The sequence below is a fragment of the Apis cerana genome, linkage group LG11 (genome assembly GCF_029169275.1).
Source record: "Apis cerana isolate GH-2021 linkage group LG11, AcerK_1.0, whole genome shotgun sequence".
NCBI lineage: Eukaryota > Metazoa > Arthropoda > Insecta > Hymenoptera > Apidae > Apis > Apis cerana.
In genome coordinates this window covers 8668047-8695660 of record NC_083862.1, presented here as the reverse complement: position 1 = coordinate 8695660, position 27614 = coordinate 8668047, and the positions used below count along the sequence as shown (strand labels likewise).

General features: G+C 28.9%; 1 protein-coding gene across 4 annotated transcripts; it reads right to left on the bottom strand.

Annotated features, from left to right (window-relative positions):
• LOC108002350 (CYFIP-related Rac1 interactor B) lies at window positions 1–26983 on the bottom strand. 4 transcript variants are annotated; one of them, XM_028669005.2, is made up of 7 exons: window positions 26282–26983; window positions 6336–6470; window positions 5938–6162; window positions 4410–4744; window positions 2232–2311; window positions 1986–2112; window positions 1–1382 (listed from the first exon to the last, which is right to left on the bottom strand). In XM_028669005.2, the coding sequence occupies exons 1-7, from the start codon at window positions 26313–26315 to the stop codon at window positions 1245–1247; spliced, it is 1074 nt and encodes a 357-aa protein (XP_028524806.1). In that variant the 5' UTR covers window positions 26316–26983; the 3' UTR covers window positions 1–1244. The 4 variants fall into 4 exon arrangements, with proteins under 4 accessions (XP_028524806.1, XP_016919473.1, XP_016919472.1 ...); XM_017063984.3 differs by having other exon boundaries at window positions 26286–26427; XM_017063983.3 differs by lacking the exon at window positions 26282–26983 and adding an exon at window positions 9381–9688.
• Window positions 26984–27614: the final 631 nt, after the last annotated feature.

Here is a 27614-nt window from a genome sequence, read left to right as displayed (position 1 = left end):
TTTTCGATAACTTTTTCCTCTTATAAATAACGCATTTCCTCAAAAAATACTGCGATAATAAATTCACAATAAAATCAGCGACATTATAAATGTTCAGCAACAATATCTTTGGTTATTAACTTTCTTTATATACGAAATATATAGAAACGAACAAGAAAAGATAAACAAGAAAGAAAAAAAAACAAAAGAAGAAAATATATCAGCGTAATTCATTTTTCAACGAAATACGCGTGTTAATAACTTACTATTAACAAATTAATAAAACAAAATCTATAATAAAATACATCGATATCAACGAAACAAAGTAAACATTTGTCCTCCTATTTTAATTTTCAATATCCAGCCCCCTGTATTCATCAACAATTTCTCTTAATCGTCCATTTGCCTTGAATGACAATCGTTCAACAAACAAAACAATTAGTAAAAATCTGCGCAATATATCTTACAACGTTATTAAACATCTCATTGTAACGTTTTTCTCGAGAATCATTCGTGATAATCGTAAAAATTACCCTAAAATACTATTGATATGGTCTAATTAACTCGATCCCTTCCCATTTTTCACAAGGGAAGACAAATACATAATTGTTGTTACACGTGATGATGTTAATTATTTCAGGGTAATAATACTTGGGTGACAATAATAATTCGAACGAACGTGAAAAATTGCAATAATAGCAATAATTAATAGCAATGATCGATAATATAATCAAGATGTAATGTGTGTATGTGAGAGAAAAAGATTTGTAATGTTATAATAATAACTTAAATGTTCACACTCTCACAAAGACATCGCTTAAGAACGAGTGCAACAATTCCTCTGATGGTTCAGTCGTTTCGATTCGTTTGCTTTTCTACGATTTTCCTATCTGTCTTCTTCTTTTTTTCTTTTTTGTTACTTTTTTTGTTTTGTTTTTTTACTTTTTTTTTATTTTTTTTTCTTTTTTTCTTTTTACTTTTTTTTGTTTTTTTTTTATTTATTTATTTTTTTTTACTTTTTTTTATTTCTTTTTTTCGTCAGAAGGTATGTAGAAGTCGGCAGTTTTCGGGCAGCTATAGACTCGATTACGAAAGACACGTTTTTTTTTTAATGGTCCACCACCCAGCCACGATCAGAAACAGGAGATTGCTTGTTTGGTGTCATATAAAGTCGCTTCGACGATCTCGTACACACAAAATTTGAAAGGATGTCGTTCGTTCAATTTGTCTTAGCTTCTGATGCAGCATCCGCGCTGCTTTGGTAATCATGCTGCTAGAAGGTTCTTGATATTTTTCGGTGTATTCTCCTCGTTCAGGTGTTTGGTGGTGTAGCGAAGAGCATTCAAAAGACCCTCGCTTTTGCAAGGTGGTTGATCCTTCAATAGCTTTACACAGCCTTTAACCTGGAAAAATATGCACTTTCTGTGAAGTAATATGTGGCCAAGTACTTTGTATTTAAATTAAATATGAATAAGTTTAGCATTTATAAAAGGCTCGAATATAGAAAAAGAAACGTAGGATAAGTTTTATTCTTCTTGAGATGATCGTTCTATGCAAATATAGATGAATAAATTTTTTCTGATTCAAAATCGTTTTTCAAGTTGAAAAGAAAAATATTTCATCAATATAGTGACTCGCATTAATTAATTAATTTTACTTTTTATTAAATATTTATTTTATAGTTTCTTCTATCTTTTTTTTTTTTAATAAATTTTCTTCTATTAATTATCGATTTGAAATAATCATTTTCACGGTAAAAGTACTGTAGTGTTTATTTTTGCGAATATAATTTTATCTAATAGTTATTTTTGCTCGGATATATATAAATATCCATAATCCGATACAATATTTTCAGTTCAATTTCTGATACTTTATTTTTAAATTATTTTTCTAAAATAGTTTAATCCAGCAATTGACGTCAGTAAACTATTAAACACGTCCCTTTTTTTCCAATACACGTGACATTAGACGTAGTTTAATTTTTATTTCAAACGATCTATACTTACATCGACATTCGAACCCTTAACAAAGGCACCTTGGGGATGAACATGATCATAAAGGATCACTAACCCTACCATCACTCTCAGAACAAAGAGTTGAGTTTCTTCTCGTTGGAATTGCGCCAATAAATTCCTAAGAACAGTAATATATCTTATCTGAAACAGCTTTCTTTTTTTATTTTCTTCAGAAATCTTTCTGTCTAGACGAAAAGTTCTTTGACTCAATTGTATCGTCAGATTAATATTACTTACGGATTTTCTAACATGCGCAGACAAACTTTGGCCATGGTGCCAAGAGTTTCAGTAATATTTTCACGTGCTACATCTTCGTTCTGAAATAAATACGTATATTTTTAATTAATAATTTAAATTTGATGAGATTCTAATGTCATAACAATATTATCTACATAATAATTGAACGGTGGAAAAATTAATCGTTCAATTGATGACAAAAATGTGGAAAAATTTTATGTATTATAAGAATGGATACTTAAATATATGCATAGATATAATGATATATTAATTTTAGCTTAGTTCGCTTTTAGTTATTGCAAAAACAAAAAATTTGATGATCGATCTCTTTGATAGTTCTAATTTGAATACTTCCAACGTTATTCACAGTAAATAATGTAGGTATTGTTTTTTTCACGTTATACTGTAATAAATTCTTATAACTGTTATTATTGTGACAAGTCTAATGTGAACAGAGAAACGCGAAGTAGAGAAAGTCAAATTACAATAGTGTCGGTATCCATGCGATCGAGTATCGTATCTATTGTATTCGTTACTCTAAACTTCCATCATTTGTTTAATGCCTAGTTGCTAGCCCGTTAACATAACAGCATTGTTCAGAATAATTTAATCGAGTCGTACACAATAGTACTATTTCTAACATTAATGTATCTACTATTCTTTCATAATTAAATCTTTTGTTCCGCTGAACAATAATATCATCTTGTAAAATTTAACAAGAATAATAATTTAATTTAATTTCAATATTCTGAACTTATCTTCACTACTGCTTTATATTTTCATCTTAAAATTTTTCAATTTTATTTTTTTAATCTTTCAAGAATTAAAAATAGTTCAGGAAATAGATAGATATTTATGTATCAATTAGGTATTTAGATTATCAAATCGTAATTGTGAAAATTCTTTTTTAAATAGCAATAGATTTAGTACGAAAATGGATCCAAGAATAGTACGAAGATTTCTATTTTTTATTTTCATAGATATTTATGATGTTTATTCTCATAAATGTAATTCGAATACTTTTGTTAATTTTTATTTCTAAGAATAAACTAAGAAATCTAAGAATTAATATTTAACTAAGAAAAAAAAAGCTAACAAGAAGAAGCGATTAAGTTAAAAAATTAAACACAATAATATACAGAGATCATCGGATTCCTCAATCCCAAGGCTTAAAATTCGAGGTTGAAATCACAAACAATCACTTCCTCTATCGTCCCAATTAAAATACACATATACATTTATTGCCTACGAATCTGCTATCCATTATGCTGGTAAATGTTCCGAGAACTGTTTTATCCTGAATCACTTGGAATAATAGCTTTTAATTTTCCGGTTCAGTGCTCGTCATTATTTATACCGACCTATTTTGCTCGTATTGCCACAAGTTTCGTGATCGTTGATGAATCTCTCGTTTAATATTCGTATTTAATATACGAGGCAATGTTTTTTTTTCGTCTTTCTTTAAAAAATTCAATAAAGAATGGAGAAAAAATTAATTATCAATTACAGCGAAACAAAATATAAAACTCGGTATCTATTATTATTATAGAATAGAAAACAAGTTATACAGAGGCGCACATATGTGGGCGAAGAATAGGTTTCGCGTCAATGCCGCCTATTCAGTGTTACCGAACCAGGTAAATTCATTTTCAAAGATTCTAAAGACCTTTTACGTTTCTCCACTCTCCGTTACGAGCTTTTTATCTTTAACAAAGTTGATTTTACAACATGTTGAATGGTTAGAAGATGATAATTCCGCATGAAATTACGTTTTATATGTAGAATAGATAGAATACTTTTTCTTTGTTTATTATGTGTAGTTTAGTAGGATTTTCGAGAATTTTAATTTAATTTTTGAAAACACTTGAAAGAATTTTAATTACATTTATTACACATTCATTCAATATTTTTAACGAGAAAAAGTAATTCGTATCTTGCTGATATTTATTTGCTATGTTCTTTTTATAAATTTCGCAAAGAAGATATAGAAAAAGCTGTTGATCGCGAAAAATTTATATTCAAATTACTACTTTTCCATCGCGTTAAAGAAAAACAGGAGAAAACTTTGTATCTAATAGAATTCATCGCGGCTGGTATCGATTAGCATCCGGATGGATCGATAGTAGTGAAGGAACGGCGAAAAGATAGGGGAGAATAGAAAGAAGAGATAGCACTTACGTCCATCAAGAAAGTAATGGTCGCGTGACTCAGAACACGAAGCATGGGTGTCGCGTGGGCGTAGAACAAGGACATTCGGTTGGCGAGCTCGTTCCCGACCACGAGGTCCTTTTCAGCGCTTTCTTGTCGCGCCAGGGATGCTCTGGTCAACGTTCTTCTGTAATAACTAAAATCATTTTGAATGGCGGGTGTCTTCATTTTGTGCTCGTCAAATTTCAAGACGAATTCCAGAATTTCCGCCAGCTGTTTCACCAAAGCCTGTTGAGTCTCGAGATGTTGGGTCGGGGAGAGATTACCGGAGCACAGTTGGCCTAAGATTTTTGGTACTACCTTCTCTGGAAAATATCAAAACGGTGATCGTAAGATGAGGGTTACGATTCTTTCGATCTCTTTCTTTTATTTCTTTTTTTTTTTTGTTATTTATACGGATAAAGAATTTCCAATTAATTTTTAGTTTAATAATTTTTCTAATTTACGTAGAGAGTTTGCATATGTAAGTGAATTTTTATGATATTTGGATTCATTCTAATAATTTAACAAGAAAAATTTTGCAATATTAGCTTTTATCTTTTTAAATGATTATATTTTTCTTTAATATTTCTTCTTTCCAAATTATACAAAAAACAATTATAAATAGGAAATAATTTCTTCTATAAATAATTAGAATAATTGTGATCTTTAAATAGTCAAATTATATAGTCAAATTTTCTTTAAATAAATATATCAATAAATAATTCGATATCAATGCTATTTTTTTTTTTAATTATTTCTTTGTTAAATTATTGGAATTAGCTTAAATATGATGATGATCGTGCATTAACAAAAATCACTACTTGTGCAAAAAACTAAGTAAGTGAAACACAATGTTAAGACGAATAATTTTTTTCTTCAAGTTCTATATTATTTCCGCTGAAAATTTTCAATTTTCGCTGAAATTTATTGTACCTTTCCTCTTTTTTTCACGAAGAATATACATTTTTTGTTTACTTTTAATTACAATGTCATTCGCTGAAATCAAACAAGAGTGTAAGAACTTAAATGCCGATATTGGTTGAGCAACGAACTGCGGGGGATTATTGTTTAGGTTGAATGTAGCTTGAATATTCCCGTACACACGGTGATTGGAAATCCAATATCGTTGCATTGGCACGAACGAAACTTTCAACCGTTTATAAACTTCAAATGCATTTATTGCCTTTATTTTGCATAACATGCAACCGGAATAAAAATGTCCCTTAGAACTATATAATATTAAAAGCAAATAGTCTAGACGAAATCATTTGAATACTCAATAATAAGAGAAATGAAGAGTGAATGTCTATTAACTTTTAAACGTTAAACTTTGCAAACTTAAATATTAATTTTGTTCACTTACTATTGCATAAGAATAGATAGATATATTATCAAAAATTTGGAATCAAATTTCTAAATTTATAGAAATAGAATTCTAGAAAATATTATATGAACAAATTTTGAAACAATACTTGAAACGAAAGAAGCAAAACTATGTACAAAAATAGAGACTCACCAAGTTCCAATGAAAATTCATAGAATCTTTTCAGCTTGGCGACTAGAGGTGCAACAGTCAGGTAAGCTTTTCGTTGACACTCTTCCGTGGGAGCCGAAATCGCCTCCCTGATTTCTTTTCCTGCACCTTTGTAGCATTGAATCTCCTCTAAAATAGATTCTGAATTTTTCAAAACTCTTTGCACCGCTTCAAAGGTTTCCCGTTCTATATCGGAAGGTTGTGCATCTAAAAAAAATTCGATAAGAAACCCTCTTTTATTCTCTAAAAATAGCTTTCTCTTATAGAAATCGTCCAATATATCGTTTCATTTATGGTGAGAGAAACTTGCGAGAAATCGAAGAAAAAAGTTCAAAGAACGATTGAAAGAATTTATATACGAATATATTCATCCAACTTACTTTCGAAATCCAAAAAGACGTCGTACTTTTGAGGCGTGCAACAGGTAGACTCATCTCGAGCCAAAAGGCTCAAAAGCTTGCCCATCTTCGGTCTGAGGTTTCTTTTCACAGTATTATTTACAACACGAAAGGCATCTAAATTATAACAGACAAAAATGCAAAGTTTAATAATCAATTGGAAAAATAAAATAACTCGCTATTTGATTTCATCCATTTAATGAATTAAAAACCGTAAGAGAAAAATGAGATAGATCTTCATTTTTTTAGTGGGAGTAGTTTTAAAGTTCAAATTATTTCTTTGTCACTTTAGAGTGTGTTAAATTTTTCATCTTTCCAACTTTGAAGTATTGAAAAATCTTTTAGATGATGTGAAAAAAATAAATAAATAGACTTGTCAAATTTTTATCCTATTATATTCTTAAGTACGATTTATAGGATAATGCAGAAATGCTGAGTTTAGAAGAAAAGATTATCAAAAAAGATTACTTGAAGTAAGTTTAACGAGAATAAAATTTATGGAATACTAAAACGAATTTAATTTCTTACGAAGAATCTATCGATCCGCGCTAATCGGTCTTTTTTAAGCCCTTCGAAATAAGAATTTCTTAAAACGTTCAAGAAGGATTTGCTCATGGTTTTCCTTTAAGATTTCACCATCTCGTTACCTTCTTTCGCATAATGATGGGATTAAATATATCTTAAAACATAAATAGTTAATACTCGATTTTCAAACACAACATTACAATCTTTAATTACAATTCTCTCTTTAAACAATTCAAATTATTTTTAATGATAAATTGTACAACAAAAAAAGAAAATAATAACAGAAAAAGGATATAAAATAATTTGAAAATCGATATACATCGAAGTCTAATAAATGTCTAATCAAAGTTTTTCGACGAAGAAAAATATTTAAAATTGAAGACTATTTTTAAAGAAAAGCTCGTTGAGAAATATTGTAATATACCATGAAAATATAAGAAATGATCGAACGATTGCCAAAACCGGAAAGGAAAAAATGGAACGAAGTACTTACGTACTATGAGACAGTTGGCCTGGTCGGAGTTTGCGTAGTGACTGGTCTGAGTCAGAGCGGAATTTGAATTTCTGGCTCGATTCCTATACTGATCCGTTTGTACATGTCGAAGTGTTAATTCCAGGCAAACGACGCGTGCATACACGTTAGTGTTTAATGTACGTACGTGTAAGTATACGTGCACATTAGGCAAATCGCGCGTGTCAGGATCGCAGAGCGAATGAATTCTCCGAACTCGTCAACAAGGGATGAACCTTTTGTTAATTTCCAACCGACAAAGTTAATCTATGCTGACCTCACCTGAAACGCTTAGGGATTTTAAGAACTACTAACTCCTCTCATTCGTGACGATCTAATTTTTAACCCTTGTTTGAGAAATCTTTAAGAAAAAGTCTATATTTTACATAATTTATTTAGTTTACTTTTTACGTTATGTTTTATATCTTTACTAGGAAAACTTTTCTAATCTTAACGAAAAAGTTTTATGAACTTTTTAATTTTTTTTTAAAGTTATGAATTAGATTCGATGATATTGTTCAAGCAAGATTATTAAAATATTGATAAAAGAGCAAAAATAGCAAATTTGCGATACTATAATACGAGTTACAAAATTAATAATCTATATAATTGTTAATATGTTCATTTTATTTTTTTTACGTGGTAAATTGTTAAACTGATAACCTTTATTGCGCAAATTGAAATAAATTGCTTCAAAATTAAGTAATTCAAACTCTTATGAGTCACGTATTAATATTGAATTAAAAAATATTTTTGCTAATGCAAATATCTATATCGATTTAAATTATCGTAATACTAACAATAATAATATTATAAAATACACGTTTCATTTATAGAAAAATTAGTACATATATCGTACAATTTATGCATTTACGTTTAATGTGTGAAATAAAAAGTACATTTTAACATCCAGAAATTATCGCCAATAAAACCGGAAAATTTTATTCTGTCAGTATCTGTGTAGAAACTACAAAGTTCAAATGAAAAGCAATTAGAAACGAGTAGCTAGATAAAGACAATTTTAAATTACCGGCGAAACTAGTTAGTTTTCCGTGACATAAGGGGACGTTATCAACTTTCGTTGTAAAAAGCAATTAGTTTCGTTTCACTCGCGAAATGCAATCGTATCAAATCGTTTTATTATCGAAAATAAATTTAAAAAAAAAAATCTCCTTTTATTGCGTAAAGTGGTCGTAATCAACGATATGTAGAAACGATAAAATCTTGACGATGAGAAGAGCTCGAGTGAAAGCTTGTCACACACGTGAGGGGACAGACGATCGAGTTTGCTAGATCTAAAATTGTGCACCAAGGGATTCCAATGTACCGGCGAATGTCTTCGTTATTTTTAGCAGAAAATTGTGTGTGTCCCTTTCGCGAAAGTCTCGTAACGTCACGTTAAATCGCTCGAATTCACTAATTATCCTGAATGAAATCCTTAAAAATACTCCATCGTAACTCTTCCAGACATATCCACCATCGATCGCTTTTTTATCCCATCGAATATCAAATGCAATCGAAAATAACTCGATCCTGTACGAGGATAAATGTTTACGTTGAAAATTCCGCGGACGATTTAACACAGAAGCGTATCCGGAATCGGGAAAATATTACCACAGTGGCACGGCACAATAATCATCGCTTCCCTCGTAACGATTCCAAACAGCGTGATTCCCTCACGATCAATCAAATACAAACAAACTGTTACAAACCGTTTCTCAGATATCGCATTTAACGAATCACTTCGCATGCCATTCGCGTTTTAATTAAAATCACAGAAAAATAATTCACCCACGATTAAAGAAAAAGTTTGTAAGTCGATCGAAAAGCAAAAAAAAAGTAAATCAATAAAATGGAACAAAATTGAAGGATGAGAAAAATCGTGAAATTTTTACGCAAGGACGAAGACAGGATATAGATACGGATCTAATAGCACAAAGGATAATTTTATTTAGACGTTGAGAAGAGAGAGTTTTCCCTTGAGAACTCACCGTGGAGAAGAGTCGGCGTGGTCGTATTCGAGAACGCGAATACATGACGCTGACAGGTGCACGTCGAAGGCCGGGGATGGTCAACAAGTATACGCGAACCGAGTGCAACAACTGTCATTCAACGGACGGCCATGTTGCTGTTCGTAAGGGGTTGCGTTGTGTAGTGGCGCGGTTCGAGCCCTCTCCTTATTTGGTAAACGACAGTGGCGGCGTGACGTTCGCGCGAAAAATCAATGGGGGGTTAGTTCACCGGTTCAACCTCAAGGTGACGCTGCTACCATCATTTACTCTCGCTTAGAATTTCGAAATTTTCCTTTGTTCGAAAAATCGAGAGGATTATTGATTTAGATTCGAAAGAATTTTTATAAGAATTATTTTAGAGATAGATTCGAAAATATTTTATTATAGAAATATATTGGCTTTTATGAATAATTATATATCTTGGATAGGATTGTTTTATGAATAATAAAGGATTCTGGATTTTTTGTGGAAAGTTTATATTACATGTAAGTGAGTTTAATTAATGAGAAATTTGAAAAAGTTTCGAATTGAAGTAACGAAATTGCGGGTAATTGTTGTAGGAATAATTACTTAACGTGGAATATTTTTTTTGATTATATAGTATCAGAAAAAAGTAAAGAAAAACGATTAGAATGTGATCAGTTTAAAAATAATCGCTAAATAAAATTCTAATTTGAATTAGTGGAAAAACTTTTAATTAGGGAAAATAAACTTTTGAAATGAGGTTTACAATAACTAATAATTTAACAATTTTTTTATGGATACTAATACATAAAATTTTATGTAAAATTTTTAATCAATACTTTAAACTTTTAACGCGTTTGATATAGTTCAAAATATATAGTTTTAAATTGTTAATATATTAAATAGTTTAAATTATTAATTTATCATTGCGCGCAATTCATCATTAATATTAGGAAAATTTTTATCCATCTTTTTATTCATTATCCAGTTTTTCGTATTTGATTCAGTGGAATTTATTTTAATTGTCTTAACATTTTTATCTAAAGTATCGTATATCATTTTAGAAAATAATAAACAGTGTACATCGTATTTAATTTAAAAGCATATTATCTTTTCCAACATTCTTTAATTTTTTTCAATTCTACTAGATCAGTACTTTTTCAATAAATATTGTTCTTTTATCAAGTATTTCCTTCATTCGATATTTATTCAAATTTTTTATTAAGTTTTGCAAACATAAATTTTTACAAAAGTAACAAATTCCAAATATATCAAAACTTTTAATGTTTTCACTCGAATGTGAAGATGTATAGATGTCGCTATAGTAAAGACGTATTTCAAAATACGATTATAAATTTAGAAATTCTCTACAACCTATGACCAACTCATCCATGAGGAGGGGATACGCTGATCTTTTTTCGTCCTAGACCAACGGGTTGTCACTGACGGTCAAGATAAAACTCATAAGGGTGAACAATATTGCCTGACCGGGTATAAACTGACCGAGTTACCAAGAATCAATCGTGTTAATATTTAAACGGCTTTGTTCGAATTTTTCGTGTCAATACTTTTATGGGTTAACGCTTATGGGATAGACGTGACATTGAAACGACAGTTCCATTTATGGATTACACGAAAATTATTGTTTTATTCGTTGTTGGTAGATTAATATCTGCAAATTTATATTTTTATGTACACAATTAAAAAATTGGAATTTAAATAGTGATTTATTTTATATAATTCTATAAAATAATACAAGATAAAAAGATTTCATCATTGCAGTCGTTGTAGAAGTGAAAAAATTTTAAAATATAGCTTAATATCGTTTTTTATAATTTTGCTATATAATATTCGATTTTTTTTCTATAGTTTCCATATCTTTTATCGTTTTTAATTAAATTATATTAAACATCAGTAGACAATCAACAACACGAATGATTTAATTAATAGATATAAGATTTCTTTTTTAAAAAATATATTTCTTATTTCGCTTTTTTGCTCGCGTATGTCCTTGTGTAAAAAATATCCGGAAGAAGCAAAAATAATTAAAAAATAATACAAATACACGTTCCTATAACCTTCAGTTTCCTATATAAAAAAAAAAAAGTTCAATTTCCTATAATCTTCAACAACAATGTAAATGGAAACTCGCATATACTTGAAGAACATCGTACCTTCCAATTCTCCCCTAGACCATTGCACAAAGTGACACGTTCAAACAAGACGCGGAGAGATCGTTATTTGCTTCAAGGAAATTCCGTGTCAAGAGAGAATTAGTTCGTATTATCTATCGAGCAGTGAAAGAGCATCCAACGACGTGGATAACCATCGTGATTTCACTTCCATTTTTCCGATAAAACAGTAATCGTTGCTGACATTACACGAACCTACCCCACATTATGCGCGAAACCCTCCACGTGCATTTAGTATTTGAAGCACATATGATAGACCTAGCCTTATCTGCAAATGCTCTCTTTCAGTATATCGTTAAAGTATGACTGCTTTTCCGTTAAAACATACGTATCATAATGTATTCCTTCCATTTGTGCATGCAAGGTTAAAAAGAAATTAAAAGTATACGTATCTTTTTGACGAAACGTTTTTTTAAAAATTTTATTTTATATGTGATAAGTTTTTTTTATACTATCTTTGATTTAGGGAAATTTTGAAAAATTGTTTGTTTTTTTTTTTTAACTTATATGAAATATCGAAATAGAATATATAGTTGAAAGATAAGAATTTTTTTATGAAATTAGTTAGTATATATAACAATCTATTTATTTTGAAGGAGAGTTATTAAAATTGAAAATTATTAAATTTCAAAATTATTAATTTATTGCGTACTAAAATTTATAAGTTTAGATTAGGTACTTTATTATATATACAATTAAAATCGTGTTAACTTTTCATTCCTTATAATTAACAGAATTGCAGAAAACATTGACAACGCACTCCGAGCTATTAAAAATATTAAGAAAATCGATATTTTATTTTACATACGAGCGTATTTTAAATAATTTATGCCTTTACGTATTTTAATGACGTCAATAAACTTATACACGAAGGGTTAACAAAAATAGAGGTGTATAAATCAGTTTTAAAAATTCTAGTTTTGTAAAAATACATTAAATCATCTGTAATTTTACAAACAAGTAAATTAAAGTTTCAATATATCTACGATAAATTTAAAGATAAAAGATACATATAATTTTATAGTAATAATAAAATTATATTATAATAATATAATAACAAAGTTATTAGATATTTTATCGTTTTAGAATAAAAATTCTGACGTTTCACAACTCATTTTGCAGAGAATCCAAAGATATACCAATATTACTCATTATCACAAATATATTATCAATGTATCTTTTATTTTTCGATAAAATGAACTAGAATGCCTCAACAGTAAATCTATGATAGGATTTATTACAGCTTTAAATATCTATATATTGTACAATTTTTTAAATATAATATTGCATTTGAAGTTTGTTACCAAATATTAGATATTGCATTGCATTAATTTTCAATTTCATTCGTATTTTAATATATAATATTAAAAATCAGTTTATATTTGATGAAGTAATTCGGTTACGAAATCTTTTTATTACAAAAAGAAGACGGGTTATAAAAACTTCAATACAGTAACTTTGTGAAAGCCTTAACAATATTTTGCAATAAACATAACAAACTATTATGATTTAACAACAATTCAACAGACAATATAAAATTTTATCAAAATTATTACATCATTCAATATGCATTCATACAATCAACCAAAAATTCAGAATCATCAAAATTTTATTAATTAACAAAATATCGAATATGTATATATAATAACTTACAGTATATTTCTTTTTATTCTTGTATACTTAGAAGACGAGAATCGTCAGTTTACATAGTGCATCGTTTAAATATCGTCGCGGTGTCATTGTGATTTTTGCACCTCTTTCAAGTACACGATTGGATAATCGTCGGAAACCGTGGGCGAAGATAATCGACGCCTATTAAAGACCTTTTTGTGTATCAATTCCAGCAAATCAATTGAAACCCTCACCCACCTCCCACCATAACCCTCGGATACACTCTCCCTTCCTTCGGTCAACTTTAATTTTCGTCGCTACGACCATAAGCGAACCAACAATCATGATCACGATGACTATTCCACCGGTTACTTACAGTATGTAGATATGTGTAGTATACACGCTGTAATATACAATGAACGAAGATATACATTGAATATTATCACGACTTTGACCGCCAATTTTTTTTCTCTTCCCTTCCATCATTATTAATAGAAATTGAGAATGGTTTTTATCCGGTTCATTGCATCGTTCTCAGGATGAACTGTGCAAGACAGAGCTAATAAGCAGGTTTATCGAGTGGAAGAAAGTGAAAGAAGCAAAGGGTATAAACTGGTTCGATTTTTATCATAGGTTTTGCAGAAACATTCCGCCTCTTTTTCGTGCTACCGGTTGTGATAGCGTAATCGAATGCATGTATCTTTGATTTATTTATTTGTCATAATAATTTTTATTGATTTGTTTGAGAATCTTTCTTTCGTATGTATCTGCTTTTCTTTTTTTAAATTCAAAGAATTTTTCGTTTGTGTTAATAATTCTGAATAATTTTGTATCGGATGTTTTTTCGTTTGCAAAAAAAAAAAGAGGAATTTTTAAAAATTAAAAGGATCAGTAATTCAGAAATTTCACATTTAATATTCTCACAAAGAAATGATATTTGATATTTTGAGATTTAATTGAAACTTTTTATATTATCATACTTATATATCATTTTTATAATACAAAATTTATTATAAATTCGTCAATTTATATAAAATTTCGAATCGATATTTTCAAAAAATAAATCGGTACATTTCTTAGATATTCTTATCGACATTTTTATACAGGAGTATATCCAATATTTTATCTTTAATAACAAGAAAAACCGCAACCGATCAATTTCAATTAAAAGCTCGCCTATCAAATATCCTGCACCGAAAATAAATCACTAACCACGATCGACCATAGTATGAACCGCATATTTGCATGAAATCTATTCACGAACTCATACTTGCATGCAAACCCAATTTACGAACCCATGAAAGTTCCCAGAATCAAATGGATCACTCTGGTTCAATCATTCAATAGCTGGAACCCATGCGATATATCATTGTATCCATATGTGTCTATTGGTATTTATTATTTACTTATTGAATTTATGGATGAGATATCTTATGTGCTTTTTTCATTAAGACAGATATCTTGTCCATAACAATGTTTCTCAATGCCATTCAATTTTTATTGAAAAAAAAAAGAAATTCATCTAAGTTACGTTCAAATGATTAAATAATATGAATAATTTTATTTATATCATATATGATAATTGACGACACATTAAATCAATTGTTATAGGAATTGTATATCCCTTATCATAAATATTCAAGAGCTGTTCTAGATTTTCAAATATTTTCAGAAAATAGATATTTTTATCATATTTTACATAAATATAAATCTAGATACAATTTATTCTTTTTTAAATTTTAGAAAATATAGAAAGTATAAATACAATTTGATTATCGTAAAAATTTTATATATTATAAAAACTTCTTTTGTAGGATTACAAACAAGTGTGAATCACGTGATAAAAAGATAGAGAAACTGGTTCATAAGTTTGCATGATGGATATACTGTCATGAAATGTGTATCTCATCTATGTATATGAAAGAATTAACGCTCTTATATAAGGTACACATCGCGTATAGAACGCTGTTATGAGATAAATACTATGTAAATATAGAGAAAAGTTACCACAGCTTTTATCACTAAAGCAAATAAAGAAAAATAACGATTTGCATGTGTTTAATTTCCTAATTATAGCATTGTAATATGAAGCTTATATATAATTTTTATGCATAATAGATCGTATCAATCTAATACTCTTTCCGAATAACTTTTGCTTACTTCTGTTAGTCAGTTCTGCAAAATACGTATATATCTTATCTTTCCTTAATAAGAATCGTATTTTAATAAATATGATCAAAGAAGACGTGTCATCATTGACGTATAATATGACACATCGTACCATATTCCACATTATAATACGTGTAAACATCCATAATGCTTTCGCTGCATTTAATACGTATTATCATCAAATAAATTGCTAAAATTTAATTAAAATTTCTAAACAATATGATACAATTGACGAATCGTTAAGCTTCATCCTTCTTTCAAATATTTACAAATTTTTTCGAGAACCATTATTCGTCCAGTTCGAGCTAAGTTCAAGGGAGACTATGCATAGTCTTTCCTCACTTTATAACGTAAAGAAATAGCCTCTTCTGTCTACTCAAGCGCTTATGCACGCCACTCGTTCACGAGCGTGATGAGTCGTGCTACGCAACAGCATGCGTGCTTAATAAGGCAAACGTGTACGCAACTACGCACGCGATTTAAATACCTGCCAGGTATACATATGTGATTCAAAGGTGTATTCCTTGCATATCGAGGCAACACGTCGCGTTATGGTAACACGTCTTCTGGCCGATCTCTAAACCAGGCTAGCTATACGAGGTATATCCTCGATGGCCTCCTTAACGAATTATTTGCGGAACAGTGAGAGGATCAGGGCCACGAACGACGTGCGTTTCGTGTTAATAAGTTATACCATTATTAAATCGAAAGAAAAATTAGAAATGGGAAATGGTGTGTGGAAGAAAAGTTCTAAGAAATTGATGAAAATTTAATTAGATTAGAAGAAAGATATTTGAAAAAAGGTTATACATATCTTCTCGAAACTTCATTGAGTTTATAGGTTATTAGGTGGAACAGGAGAGATTCTTTTTTTATTTAGATGATTATGTTTATAAATGTTTTTTACTTAGGAATTTTAAAGAAATGCCCTTTTTTTATACTATATATTATATTTTGTCACTTTTTATTTTAATTTGGTTAGCAAATAAAAAAATTATCTTAAAAGATATTTCTCTATATTAATTGTTGGAATCATCGTGTTTAAAAAAATGATTAATTGATCTATGATACAGATCACCCAGTTTCTGTTTGAACAGAGTTAAAGTCTGTTTGACTCATTCGTATCAAGTAACTGAAATATAAAACCAACTAATATCAGTAGAAATTTTTTTAAATTACAGATATAGCAGAATTAGCACATCGTATAAGTACATATCATATGATTAACGATATCTGAAAGATTGTAGTGTATTAATATTTATACGATATAAAATCCTTACTTAAAATCCAAAAATATCAAAATAAAGATATATAATAAAAAAAATTAAACTAGCAAAAATTATTTTTTTTTTAAAGTAGTAGTAGTTTTAATTATTCACTCTTTTATTTATTTTTTTTTTTTCGTTAAAATTTCAAAGTTAAATAGAAATGCATTAATGTTGCGAAAGTCACTTTACAAAATTAAAAAGTCAAAAAAGAATTATAATTTAGAAATTACTCGCATCGTACATAGTCTTTGAGCAAGCTATTATTCTTCAGTGGCCCTGTCCTCCTTAAAGAACGAGGCAAATTAATTAAAAGCGGCACTAATGAAAAGAGGAAATGACCGAACCTCGGATTATACCATGCTTCCCATGCAAGCATTAATAACGTATTAAATCAAATATCGCTAAAATCATATATGAACCATGACTAAATTATCGTCTTTACCGCAAAGAAATAAAAAAAATAAAAAGAAATTGAAAAGATTGATGAAAGAGAAATTTTTGATAAATTACTTTTATCATTGCATCGTATATATAGTATAGTTATGAATTGTATGAGATCATTAAGTTTTATGAAGACTTTTCTTAAATTAAAATATAAAATCTCTCGTATAGTTAAAATATTTTTTATCTTATAAGTTTCTTCTTCATTATATTTAAAATAAATTTTTTTTTAGGAAACTGCAAGTAAAGGTTTACTCGACTTTTTCTCTTTTATTTTTCCTCAATTCAATTAAAATAACACTTGTGAACCCTATTAATCAATGTTACATAGAAGTCTATCAATTTATCATGGCCAATTGATCGTATCAATTAATTGAATTAATTGCGCCATCCTGTTCACCCCATAAACCAATTAAACCACTTCAGAATCGTCTGTCTGTTTGGGAACTCGATCAGACGTCGTGTCATAAACCGTGAAATTCTAAAAGTAGGGATTATGGATTTCCGATGTCATCCGAAAGTATTCGAGAGCGTTTCTGAGCGTACTCGAAAGATAGAGACATATTTTATTTACCGATTGAAAATACTTGGTTTTAATATCAATAGAGAAATTGAAACTGACAATTCCAACGAATTCATATTTCATTAAACGTTTCACGACGAAACTTGTGATACGGAATAATGATTTTCAAAAACAAACGATGCGAATTTTTATTTAAAAAATAGAAATAAGATCTCTGTGTAAATTCCATAGTTTCTGGTTGATCAAAATTCGAATTTATATAAACATTCGCAATCTAATATATATGTGTGGATATCTAACAATAACTAACTAAAAAAAAGATTTATATTTAAATGAGCATAGAAATCGAACTCTTATTATTTAACACCGATTTTATTTCTTTCGACGATTCCAAAAAATAACATTTATTTTAGCAACATATTGTCAATTAGTTAGACACAGCTGATTTTTTCTGCGGACAAGACATCTTCATTTTTTTTTTTTTTTTTTTATTCCGGAATAGATTCGTAATTACGATTCAGGATCCCAGAGGGTAGAGTGGCAAAGAACATGGGCTTGTCGCAACAGAGAATTAGCGGGAGACAGCTTTCATCGGGTGCTCGTTACTCTGATTTCTGCTATATGTTCTATGAATGAGAGACGTGTGTCAGTGAACATATTTGTATAGAAGAAAAGGGAAGAAAGGGTTGTCGTGCTCGAAGATAGATCAAAATCCAATGGTTAGCGTGTCCTTCTCTTCCATTTTATTTTCTTCGTTTTTTTTTCTTTTTTTCCTCTTATAAGTGGATATATGGATCGATTCGAGTTCCTGTTTCGTGTCTCTCGATACTCGAGTTACGTGATGCAGAAGCAAAATACGGCAGACGTGAAAGTTTCTCACGCGATATGCTTATTTTCCATAAGCTATCGCATGACAATCATGTGAACGAGAACGATCTATGAAAGGATTTATCATCGTAAAAATGTTTTAATTATTCAGACATGAAATGGGCCATTTCTCTTCTCGTTGTAAAATGAAATTGTAAATTGAAAATTCAGGAAGAAAGTGTGAATCGCGTATTAATATAAATAGAAAGTAAAATGTAGGTTACTTGGCAGTTAGCAATAAGTATTTTTTTAATGAACTTATGTACTTAAAGTTCGATTAAACTTTTATAAGTAAAATGATATTTTTTGAAACATACAATTTTTATTTATATAAATCGAAAATCGAATTATTTATATAAATCGATTTTTCATAATCAATGAAATAAATATATAATAATGTTACTCATTAGTATCAAGATTTATGATTTACATGAAATTTTACAATATGATATAACTTTATGTAATCTATTTTAATCTATCAATAAAAAAGGCGTAAAATTAAACATTGAATAAATTATTATCGGAAGTTTTATAAAATTACAAGTGAAATTTCTTTAAGCAAATCTTAAATCGTTATGTAATCTGTTGTTCGATGGCATTGCATCCGTGAGGAATCACACGTACTCTGGATATTTTTATGGTTGCTTACGCCACTGGCCAAGCAGGGGGGATATCGTCATATCCCGGACGAAGACATGAAACCTCCGAGCAAAATTCCCCTCTGCTCGCATACACGTTTGCTTTGACAAACCTTTCTACGTATGTACACACGTGTATGTGTGCTTGATTACAAATGAAGCAAACGGAGAAAAGAAGTGAACCGTTACAAAACGATCACGATTAGTTGACAGAAATCGATCGATATTTGTCTTCTGGAGGAAAAAAAAAATGTTGAAATTCGTAACAATTGTTACTACATAAATTGAATAATCTTTGTTTTTTTATTTTTCGAAATTAAAGCATAAAAATTATATATTAATTTTAATTTTTTACATAGAAATATCACTAACATAAAGTATTATGCTATATGAAATAAATGTGCTTAGAATTCTAATATATAGATACACTATTTTAATGTATAATATATGTTATAAATCGTATCATAGAATTCTATACAATATTGTATTTATATAAAAAATTTATTATTATTATAAAAATTAATATACCAAGTATATATTAATAAGGTAATTAAATAAAATTATCTTATTAATATTGTAAAAATTATAATAACGATACTTTACATACTTTATATTATTCTCTAAACAATTTTAAAATATTCAGAATGAAGATAATTCAGGAAATATAAGGAGTTAAAATATTTATTGTTAATACATACACATATTACTTACACTATACTACACGCAATACATGACTATATATATATATATATATATTTGAATTTTAATTTAACTTTTATTCGATCTATCGATATGTATTTCGTGTACATTCTTTAACATTTTCTTATTATAAACACCATTACGTCATGGCATACAAACCGCACACGTGCGATAATGATTTCCACACCCATGATCACGCCACATCCGCCTATTCGTGATACACCATAGAAGGATGTTATACAGGTTTGTTCTCATGGTAACTCGTATTGTACGGTATTTAAACAATCTAGTACCTTGACATATACGATTCGAATTTCATTATGTTTTTTCGTGGATCTCGATTCTTATTTTCTTTTTTTTTTTATCTTCATCCAATTTTTACAATCATAAGTGAAGAATTTGAAAAATGTTTCTGTTTTTAATTAATCATGAGCGACTTTTCGACGAATTATTACATGGAAAAAATTGTAAGAAATGTTGACATTATCTTTCTGTATTATCTATTTGTTTTTAGATAACTGTACCTGTGCAAGTTGATTATTTCCGGTAAAACGTTCATAAATAATTCAATAAAAATTTAGTTAATTGTACAGGATATCCTATAAGTTTCGGTTGTTTGACCATATGTTCTATGAAATAAGATAGAGATGGTATCTTATTAAATAGATATATTACATACACATAAATATAAAAAGCATAAAAGAAATAATAATAAATTCACTCTTGATATTATTCGTTATGTACAATTTTAACATCCAAATAATTAAAGAAATTAAAGAAATATTCGATATTCTGTAAATTTCTACCTTTTATTCGTAGCTTATAGAAATTATTTAGATTGAATTTTATGTAAAATCACAAAATGTTGTATCGGGTCAAGGTTATTGACCAAGAATGCACTATATGTGATACTGTTTAGCGAATCAATTTCTACGTGGAACAGCAACAATCCGATGGAATTCGATCGATGAAATTCTCCGTAGTTAACCAGTAAAATGAGTACGCCATGTGGCTCTATTACAGAATCAAAATCAATACCAATTTGCAGCATGCACTAGCTAGGTCTCGATGTAATTTCAAACTGGGAAAGATTTAACTAGGTATGTCAAACAAGTAGCAGAGTTCTCTGGAAATTCGTATTCATAACCATTTGTCTGCAAGACAATTCATTTGAATGAAATATACTTTGTTTTCCAAGATTTGAGAAAGAAAATTGTTGCTTTTCTTCTTATCCTTATTTATTATATATTCTTTTTTTGTTCTACAAGTAATTATTTACTATAATTTCAAAAATTTACATTTTTTCATTTTTTATGAATTAGAATTCATATATTTCGGTGAAAATATGTAAAAAATTATAGTTATAAAATTAATAATTGTAAAAATAAAAAATAATAAAAGTGGATTCGATATTATTGATATTTGAAATTCTTAAATAGGAAAATTCCAGATAGACTCATTAAATATTATTTTGCAACAGTATTTGAAACAGTAAAATAATGATAATTTCGAAATAAATTTTATATATAATTTGATAAATTACAGGAAGTATTTCTATTTTCGCATTTGATTATTCTATTAACGCTGTTATGTCTAAGAATCATTATAAATCAAATTTTTCATTCAAATCGTTCTTAATAATGCATAATTAACAGAAATTCCTTCGATTCTTTTGCACTGCGTGCGACTTACTGTTTTTCCGGTTCCGTTAGTTGACCGATAATTTAAAGAATATTTTGGATCAACTGCTATTTACATACTCGATATATATCAATTAACTTACACACATGATTCATGAGGAAGAGAATATGTTTCTTATTTAATCAGAAATAAATTTCCGAGTCCAAGGCCATTTCAAAATGATATTACGCTATGTATGTATACTTTGTATTGTATCGGTTGTATTGATATCGGTTATAATGATATCAAATTAAAAATATACGCGATATCTTCTGTAGTATTGTTCTTGAATTTTTATTTGAATATAAGAAAAATTTCATTGATATTCCGATTATCGAAAAAAATCTTTAATCTTTAATTAAATGAAACTGATTAGATCAAATAAGTGTAAATTTTTTCCAAAATTATTGAAAATATAAAATATTTTAAAAAATTAAGATAAACAAAATTCAAGAATTCTATTATATTATAATAATAAATAAATGAAAAACATTTACAATTTTAAAAATACATAAAAAATTAATTATCCTTCAGACACATAAAGAAAATATTTGAATATGTTATTCATTTCATATATAAAAGAATAATAAAATATGTTTCCACAAAGGATTAAGCTTCTTCAATCAGCAATATTAGTGAATCACGAAATTTAATCAGAACGAATGCGTAACAAAAGCGAAATTTATTGACAACAGATAAGAAATACAATTCTTTTCCTTGTAAATTATGCTTCTGACTCGATTAAATAAAATTCTGAAAAAGAATACATAATATAGGTAGATCGTCTGGATTCTCCGTTAACCGATATTCATGGTTCCCCATTTTAGGTTGCCACAAACGAGCGGATGACCTACTTGTTAATTGGCCGACAGATAGGAGCGGCCTGATTACGACCAACACGCCTCGATAATCTGATAACGTATCATTGCCCACGAATTTACGAACGCGATGAAAAAGGGACGAGATCCTTTCAAATATTCGATAAAAGTCGTTCAGCGTAAAAATCGAACGTATAATAAAAAAATATTTCATGAAAATCGGTGATTCTAAGCATGAGACTGTTTTCATCGTTTTTTGCTTTTGTTATTTTCTTTCGTAATATCTTTTTGCTACTATGTGCCGAGTATCGTAATTATAACAATATTAATGAGTAATATCTTGATACGAATGTTATTTGAATGAAAAAAATTAATTATGATCATTTTTAACGAAGATATCGATCGAAATTTTTTAATTTTTGTTTTTTAGCTTTTTTTTTTAAATTCAATTAATATTTTTTATAATGATGAAAATTGTTATTTAACTATATTAGTATTAAATTTATTAAATATTTGAATTAATTATTTGCAAATAAAATTTTGTATCTGGAAAAGATATATTGCAATGAATTCAATTTGCGTAACTTTTTTTTATGAATATTTGCTTTAATTTTTTCCGTGATGCATACAGTTTGTAGATAACATAAATACTGTGAATATCTAGTATATAATTGAATTTATCTCGTATATAAGGAAATAAATAAATAAATAATGGAATGAAAATATAAATAACGTATCTTATCGTTCATCACAGATAGATAAATATACCATTATGAACTGTTTTTTACGAACATATATTCATTGCATTTATTTTTAAATCAAATTAATCATCCTATATTAAAAATAATAATTCTTCTTTATCCGCGCAAACAAATTAATTTTAACAAGATGAAACATAATTGAATATTGATTTCAAGAATTAAAAATAGATTTGTGGCAAAAATTATTCATCAAAACTTTTATTTTTCGTTTCAAAATTTTCAAAGATTAATCTGAACTTTCTAAATTACAGTTTCAATTCACGGTTTCTCTTTTAATCTAGATATTTCGATTTTAAAATTTAATTTAAACCATTAATAATTCTATGCAATTGATAGATTTACAAGGAAACGTGATAGAAATGGTCTCTAATTTTTAATTGGAGAAAAATGTAGATAATATCGTATTCTTGATTTTCAATATTGATATAATTTATAAAATTCGAACAAATCAGAACCTCATACAAATATAATTATAAAATATAATATAACCTGTGTATTATGTTTTATAATTGACCAAATAAAATTGTATTAATTACTTTAATTACTTTAATTACTAATTATTATTAATTTTTTAAATACTTATTTATTATACTAAAATATATTAGAAATTTTTAATAATTTCTAGTAAAAATATTCTTCCATATCTACATTTTCAGAAATATATTGAAATTTTTCCTTATAAAATATACAATCATATTTCACTATTAAACTCGAATCATATTTATTATTATTTATGATTAATTTCCATCTTTCGTAACCACCTACAGCAATCAGCGAATTGAAATCGAATTTCTCCAAATCAGGAACCAATTCACCGATCCATAAACTCTCCTCTCACAAATATTTCGCAAAATATTAATGGATTACGCGATTCACAAGCTGTACGTGCACGAATTCGCGAAAGCATTAACAATCGATTTTTCATCCCCTAGATGCGATGGAAACGGGGCTCGATTGTTTGTTTTTCCGCTAAATTATGTATGTATGAATTATTTTGTCGTACGAAGTGGCTCTTGTATCACATGTACGATTCATTTCCGCGTGGAAGTCAAGTGCGTATCGGCCTCTCGATGAGACGAGGACGGATCCATTTATACCCTTGGGGGAACCGAGAGGGATGGACAGAGATGATAGATTGGAGTGAGAGGTAATATAGAAATCTCTATACGCCAGATGCATACGGGGGACGCGTGTGTTTTCATGTTGGAAAAGTTTTTTTTATCGGTCGGACAAAGGAAACCGCGAAACTCGAGTCGAGCGAGTAATAAATTCGCGCGAGTCTGCGTGACGGCTCAATTTCATACCAACCTGTCCTTCGTGATGTCGATTTGTCAGACGATTTTCCTCTTACATATACATGCGCTAAAAACTATCCGGCTATTTATTTTTGTTAGGATGCATTTTGAATTTTAATTTCGAAATTGAATATAAAAGGATTCTTTATGATTAGTACATTTATATATTATAGAGTATCGTTGCATTATAAAATTAATTTGGAAAATGTATTCATATATCAATCAAAAGAATTCTTTTGTTGTTTGAGAAAATGTATTTTTTCAGATTGTTTAATCATATTGAGTTTTATGAAACTTTATCACTTGAAATATCTCGCTTTTGAAAATATTTTTTAAATAAAAGATAAAAGTTGAATAGTTTCGAGAAGAATCTAATAAGATAATCACTTTTTTTATAAATTATTGACATATTGGTGAAGATAAAACTTGAAAAATGTTTTTCTCGCATGCTCGAACGAGATATTCGTGTTTTTTCCATTTTCTATCGAGAGGATTATCGTTAATTATTCTTAATTACGAGCAGACTCGCTTAATTTCTATTTTTTTATCGTATCATTTAAAACGTTAAACGTCTTAACATTTATTTTGCCACCTTAGTTCTCTTCTATTTTCTCTTCATACCTTCACGCGTATGGCCTCTTCGAACTATATTTTTGCTTCCATCTGCCGGAAGACGAATGCATATGTCGAAGATCATTCCATTCTACGCGCTATTATTTCGCTACCTTCTGGGGAATATTTATTCTCTTCTTCGAACTCGTTAATTGCACTTAATTGGGAATTCGTTCACGCACTCTCTTGAGTTGAATTTTTGTCGTGGATCACATTCTTTTTTTTTTTATTGTACTTTTTTTTTTTTTATTTTTTCAATTTATAATCGAATCGAATTTGACATTATGAGTAACATGTTAATTCCGAGCCATAATCTTTACAATAGTTGAATCGTGTGTAGTTGATAAAGTTAAAGAAGATTCGTATTTATTTAGAACAATCAAGTTTTCATTGTAATTGCTTAGTACTTTATTTATCAATTCGTTAACTTTATATCTTATCATATTGAATTAAAGTCATGGTATAAATAATGAATGAAATTCAATAAAAACAACAAAGGAATTTGTATTAAATTCAATTTGAAATTTTATTTCCAATAGATTAAAGCTTATTGGATATTTCTAAATTGCATATCATATTTCATATTTTAATTTGAATAATGTGTTTCGGAAAATAACACTGATTATATTCACGAAGAAATTCTAAATAATTTCATTTAACTTTCGTTTATGATTTTTCTGCTATTATTTTAACGTAGTTAGAGATCAAGTTTATAATGTAATAAAGAATAACGTTTTGTTGATTCGTTATTACGTTCAATCATATTGCGTTTATCTCCTCTTACTCTTGTAATACATTAAACATAATATAAGATAATCTATATAAACTACAGGCACATTGTTTCTAATTACTCATAATTTCTCGTGATTACAATTTATTATAATTTATTATAGATAAAATATTTTCAATAAAGAAAATCTATACTCAAAGTAATCAAAGTAATATTCTTTAAAAAAAAAGTACAGAAATTTTAACAACAAATATATCACAAAAACATTAATAATATTCGCAACTATTTTATAATATCAATAAATATTCTTTAATCATTAAATTGTCATAATAATTTTGAAAGCAGCTACAGTAAAAAAAAAGTTAACAAAAGAAGAAATACAATAAGTACAAAAATAATCGTCACGGTCTGAAAACAGTTCTTTTGACGAATCCCCAGTATTATCCGCGCCGATTATTGCAATTTGTAGCAATTTCTTCAATCCGCGCATAATGACCGTTCTTTGAGGTGCACGTTTCGCAATGAGGATTCTTAGCAAAAGTCATTCCTATTCAAGTTTTGTAACGAAGCAAAAGTAGAGGGGAAGGAGGGAGGATAAGAAAAAACATTTACCTACCTTTCGACGCAGAGCAAGAAGACAGAACATGATTTAACAGGGCCGAATTATTATCTTGAAGAACGTGAGAGGGAGCTTCAAGGGAGGCTGTTCTCGAGTGTCGACATTGTTCTACCTTCTTTAGTTTAATAGCCACTTCCGGTTATCCCCGGAAGAAGCAACCCTCTTCTCAGTAGTGGAGGGAAGGCCTTTTCGAAAAAGGAAAGCGATCCGCCTCTCTATATGCTGACACGAAAGGTCTCCGGTTGCCGCGCGACGATAAGCTTTTATCACTCACAAAACACGCAGCACAAATTCGTAGAATGTCTCAATAAAGATTCCCTTGTGTGTCCGTGATGCTCGCGTTGATGTTTGTTTTATCTCGTTTGCTCTCGTGTCTTGGGTATTTCTAACGGGTTAAAAAAGAGAAGAAAGAGGTAACTTTCCTCTTTTTTTCTTCTTCTTCTTCTTCTTCTCTCCTCGTTCTTGTCTATTTATTCGCCGAATTGTTGTTTCTCTTCCCTTCTTTTTCTTTTTCTTTCTCTGTTAAAAATGTTTTCAAGACTGTCGTAAAGAAAGCGTGGTGGTTCCTTTGTGAATCATTCAAGTTCGAGAAAAAATTTCTCAAAGTTTTACTCTTTCTTTTTCGAGCGAGATTTATGAACGAAGGGAACACACGACTTCACTCTGGCGGAGGTTGATATAACACTGTCAAAGCAACGGCGCGCGGCAAACGAAGAGACAGTTTCACCAGTCAGCTGGCGCTCCCCCACTCTTGATACGTCACTGTGCACTCTGTAGGTTTTTCTATTTTCTCGTTCTCTCCTGTGATTTCGATTATTCAGAACGAAAGGTGAAATGGTACTCTAGACAATGGAGGTATTTTCAGAAACTTTTTTTTTCGTTTTGATGACGAGTTGTTTGAATACTTGATGCATAATAGTAACAATATAGCTTTGTGTCACGATCATTGAACGTAGAGTTTATTACATTAAAGAAATAAATGAATATTTGCAATTTAACAAACATCAGAGAAAAAAGAAAATAATTGAGACATGTGCCGTGTAGTAATCGTGTTGAGTTATTAAGAATAAAAGAATATACGTTTGCATCATCAATCAAAATCAATATCATAGGATGGTTTATTCGAAAATATTGTGACATTTTTATCAAGTAAAGTATTATTTTTATTACAGATATGCCATGAATTTTTTAAAAATTTTAGATTTTGAATTATTCATCTACGTAAAAAATTGAAATTTAAAATTAATTATTTTAGATAATTATCTACAAGATTTATTAAAAAGATATGATCAAAATAATTATCTTCAATGATTTTTGTTTAAAATA

Bases quoted from the DNA above. Each gene is read 5' to 3' on its own strand.
- LOC108002350 (XM_017063983.3), bottom strand. From the start codon at position 9,498: ATGACAGTTGTTGCACTCGGTTCGCGTATACTTGTTGACCATCCCCGG. The intron at 6,471-9,380 runs GTGAGTTCTCAA...GTTATAATTTAG, and splicing joins CACGCCGACTCTTCTCCACG to ATGCCTTTCGTGTTGTAAAT. The intron at 1,383-1,985 runs GTAAGTATAGAT...ATATTTTTCCAG, and splicing joins TTAAGGGTTCGAATGTCGAT to GTTAAAGGCTGTGTAAAGCT.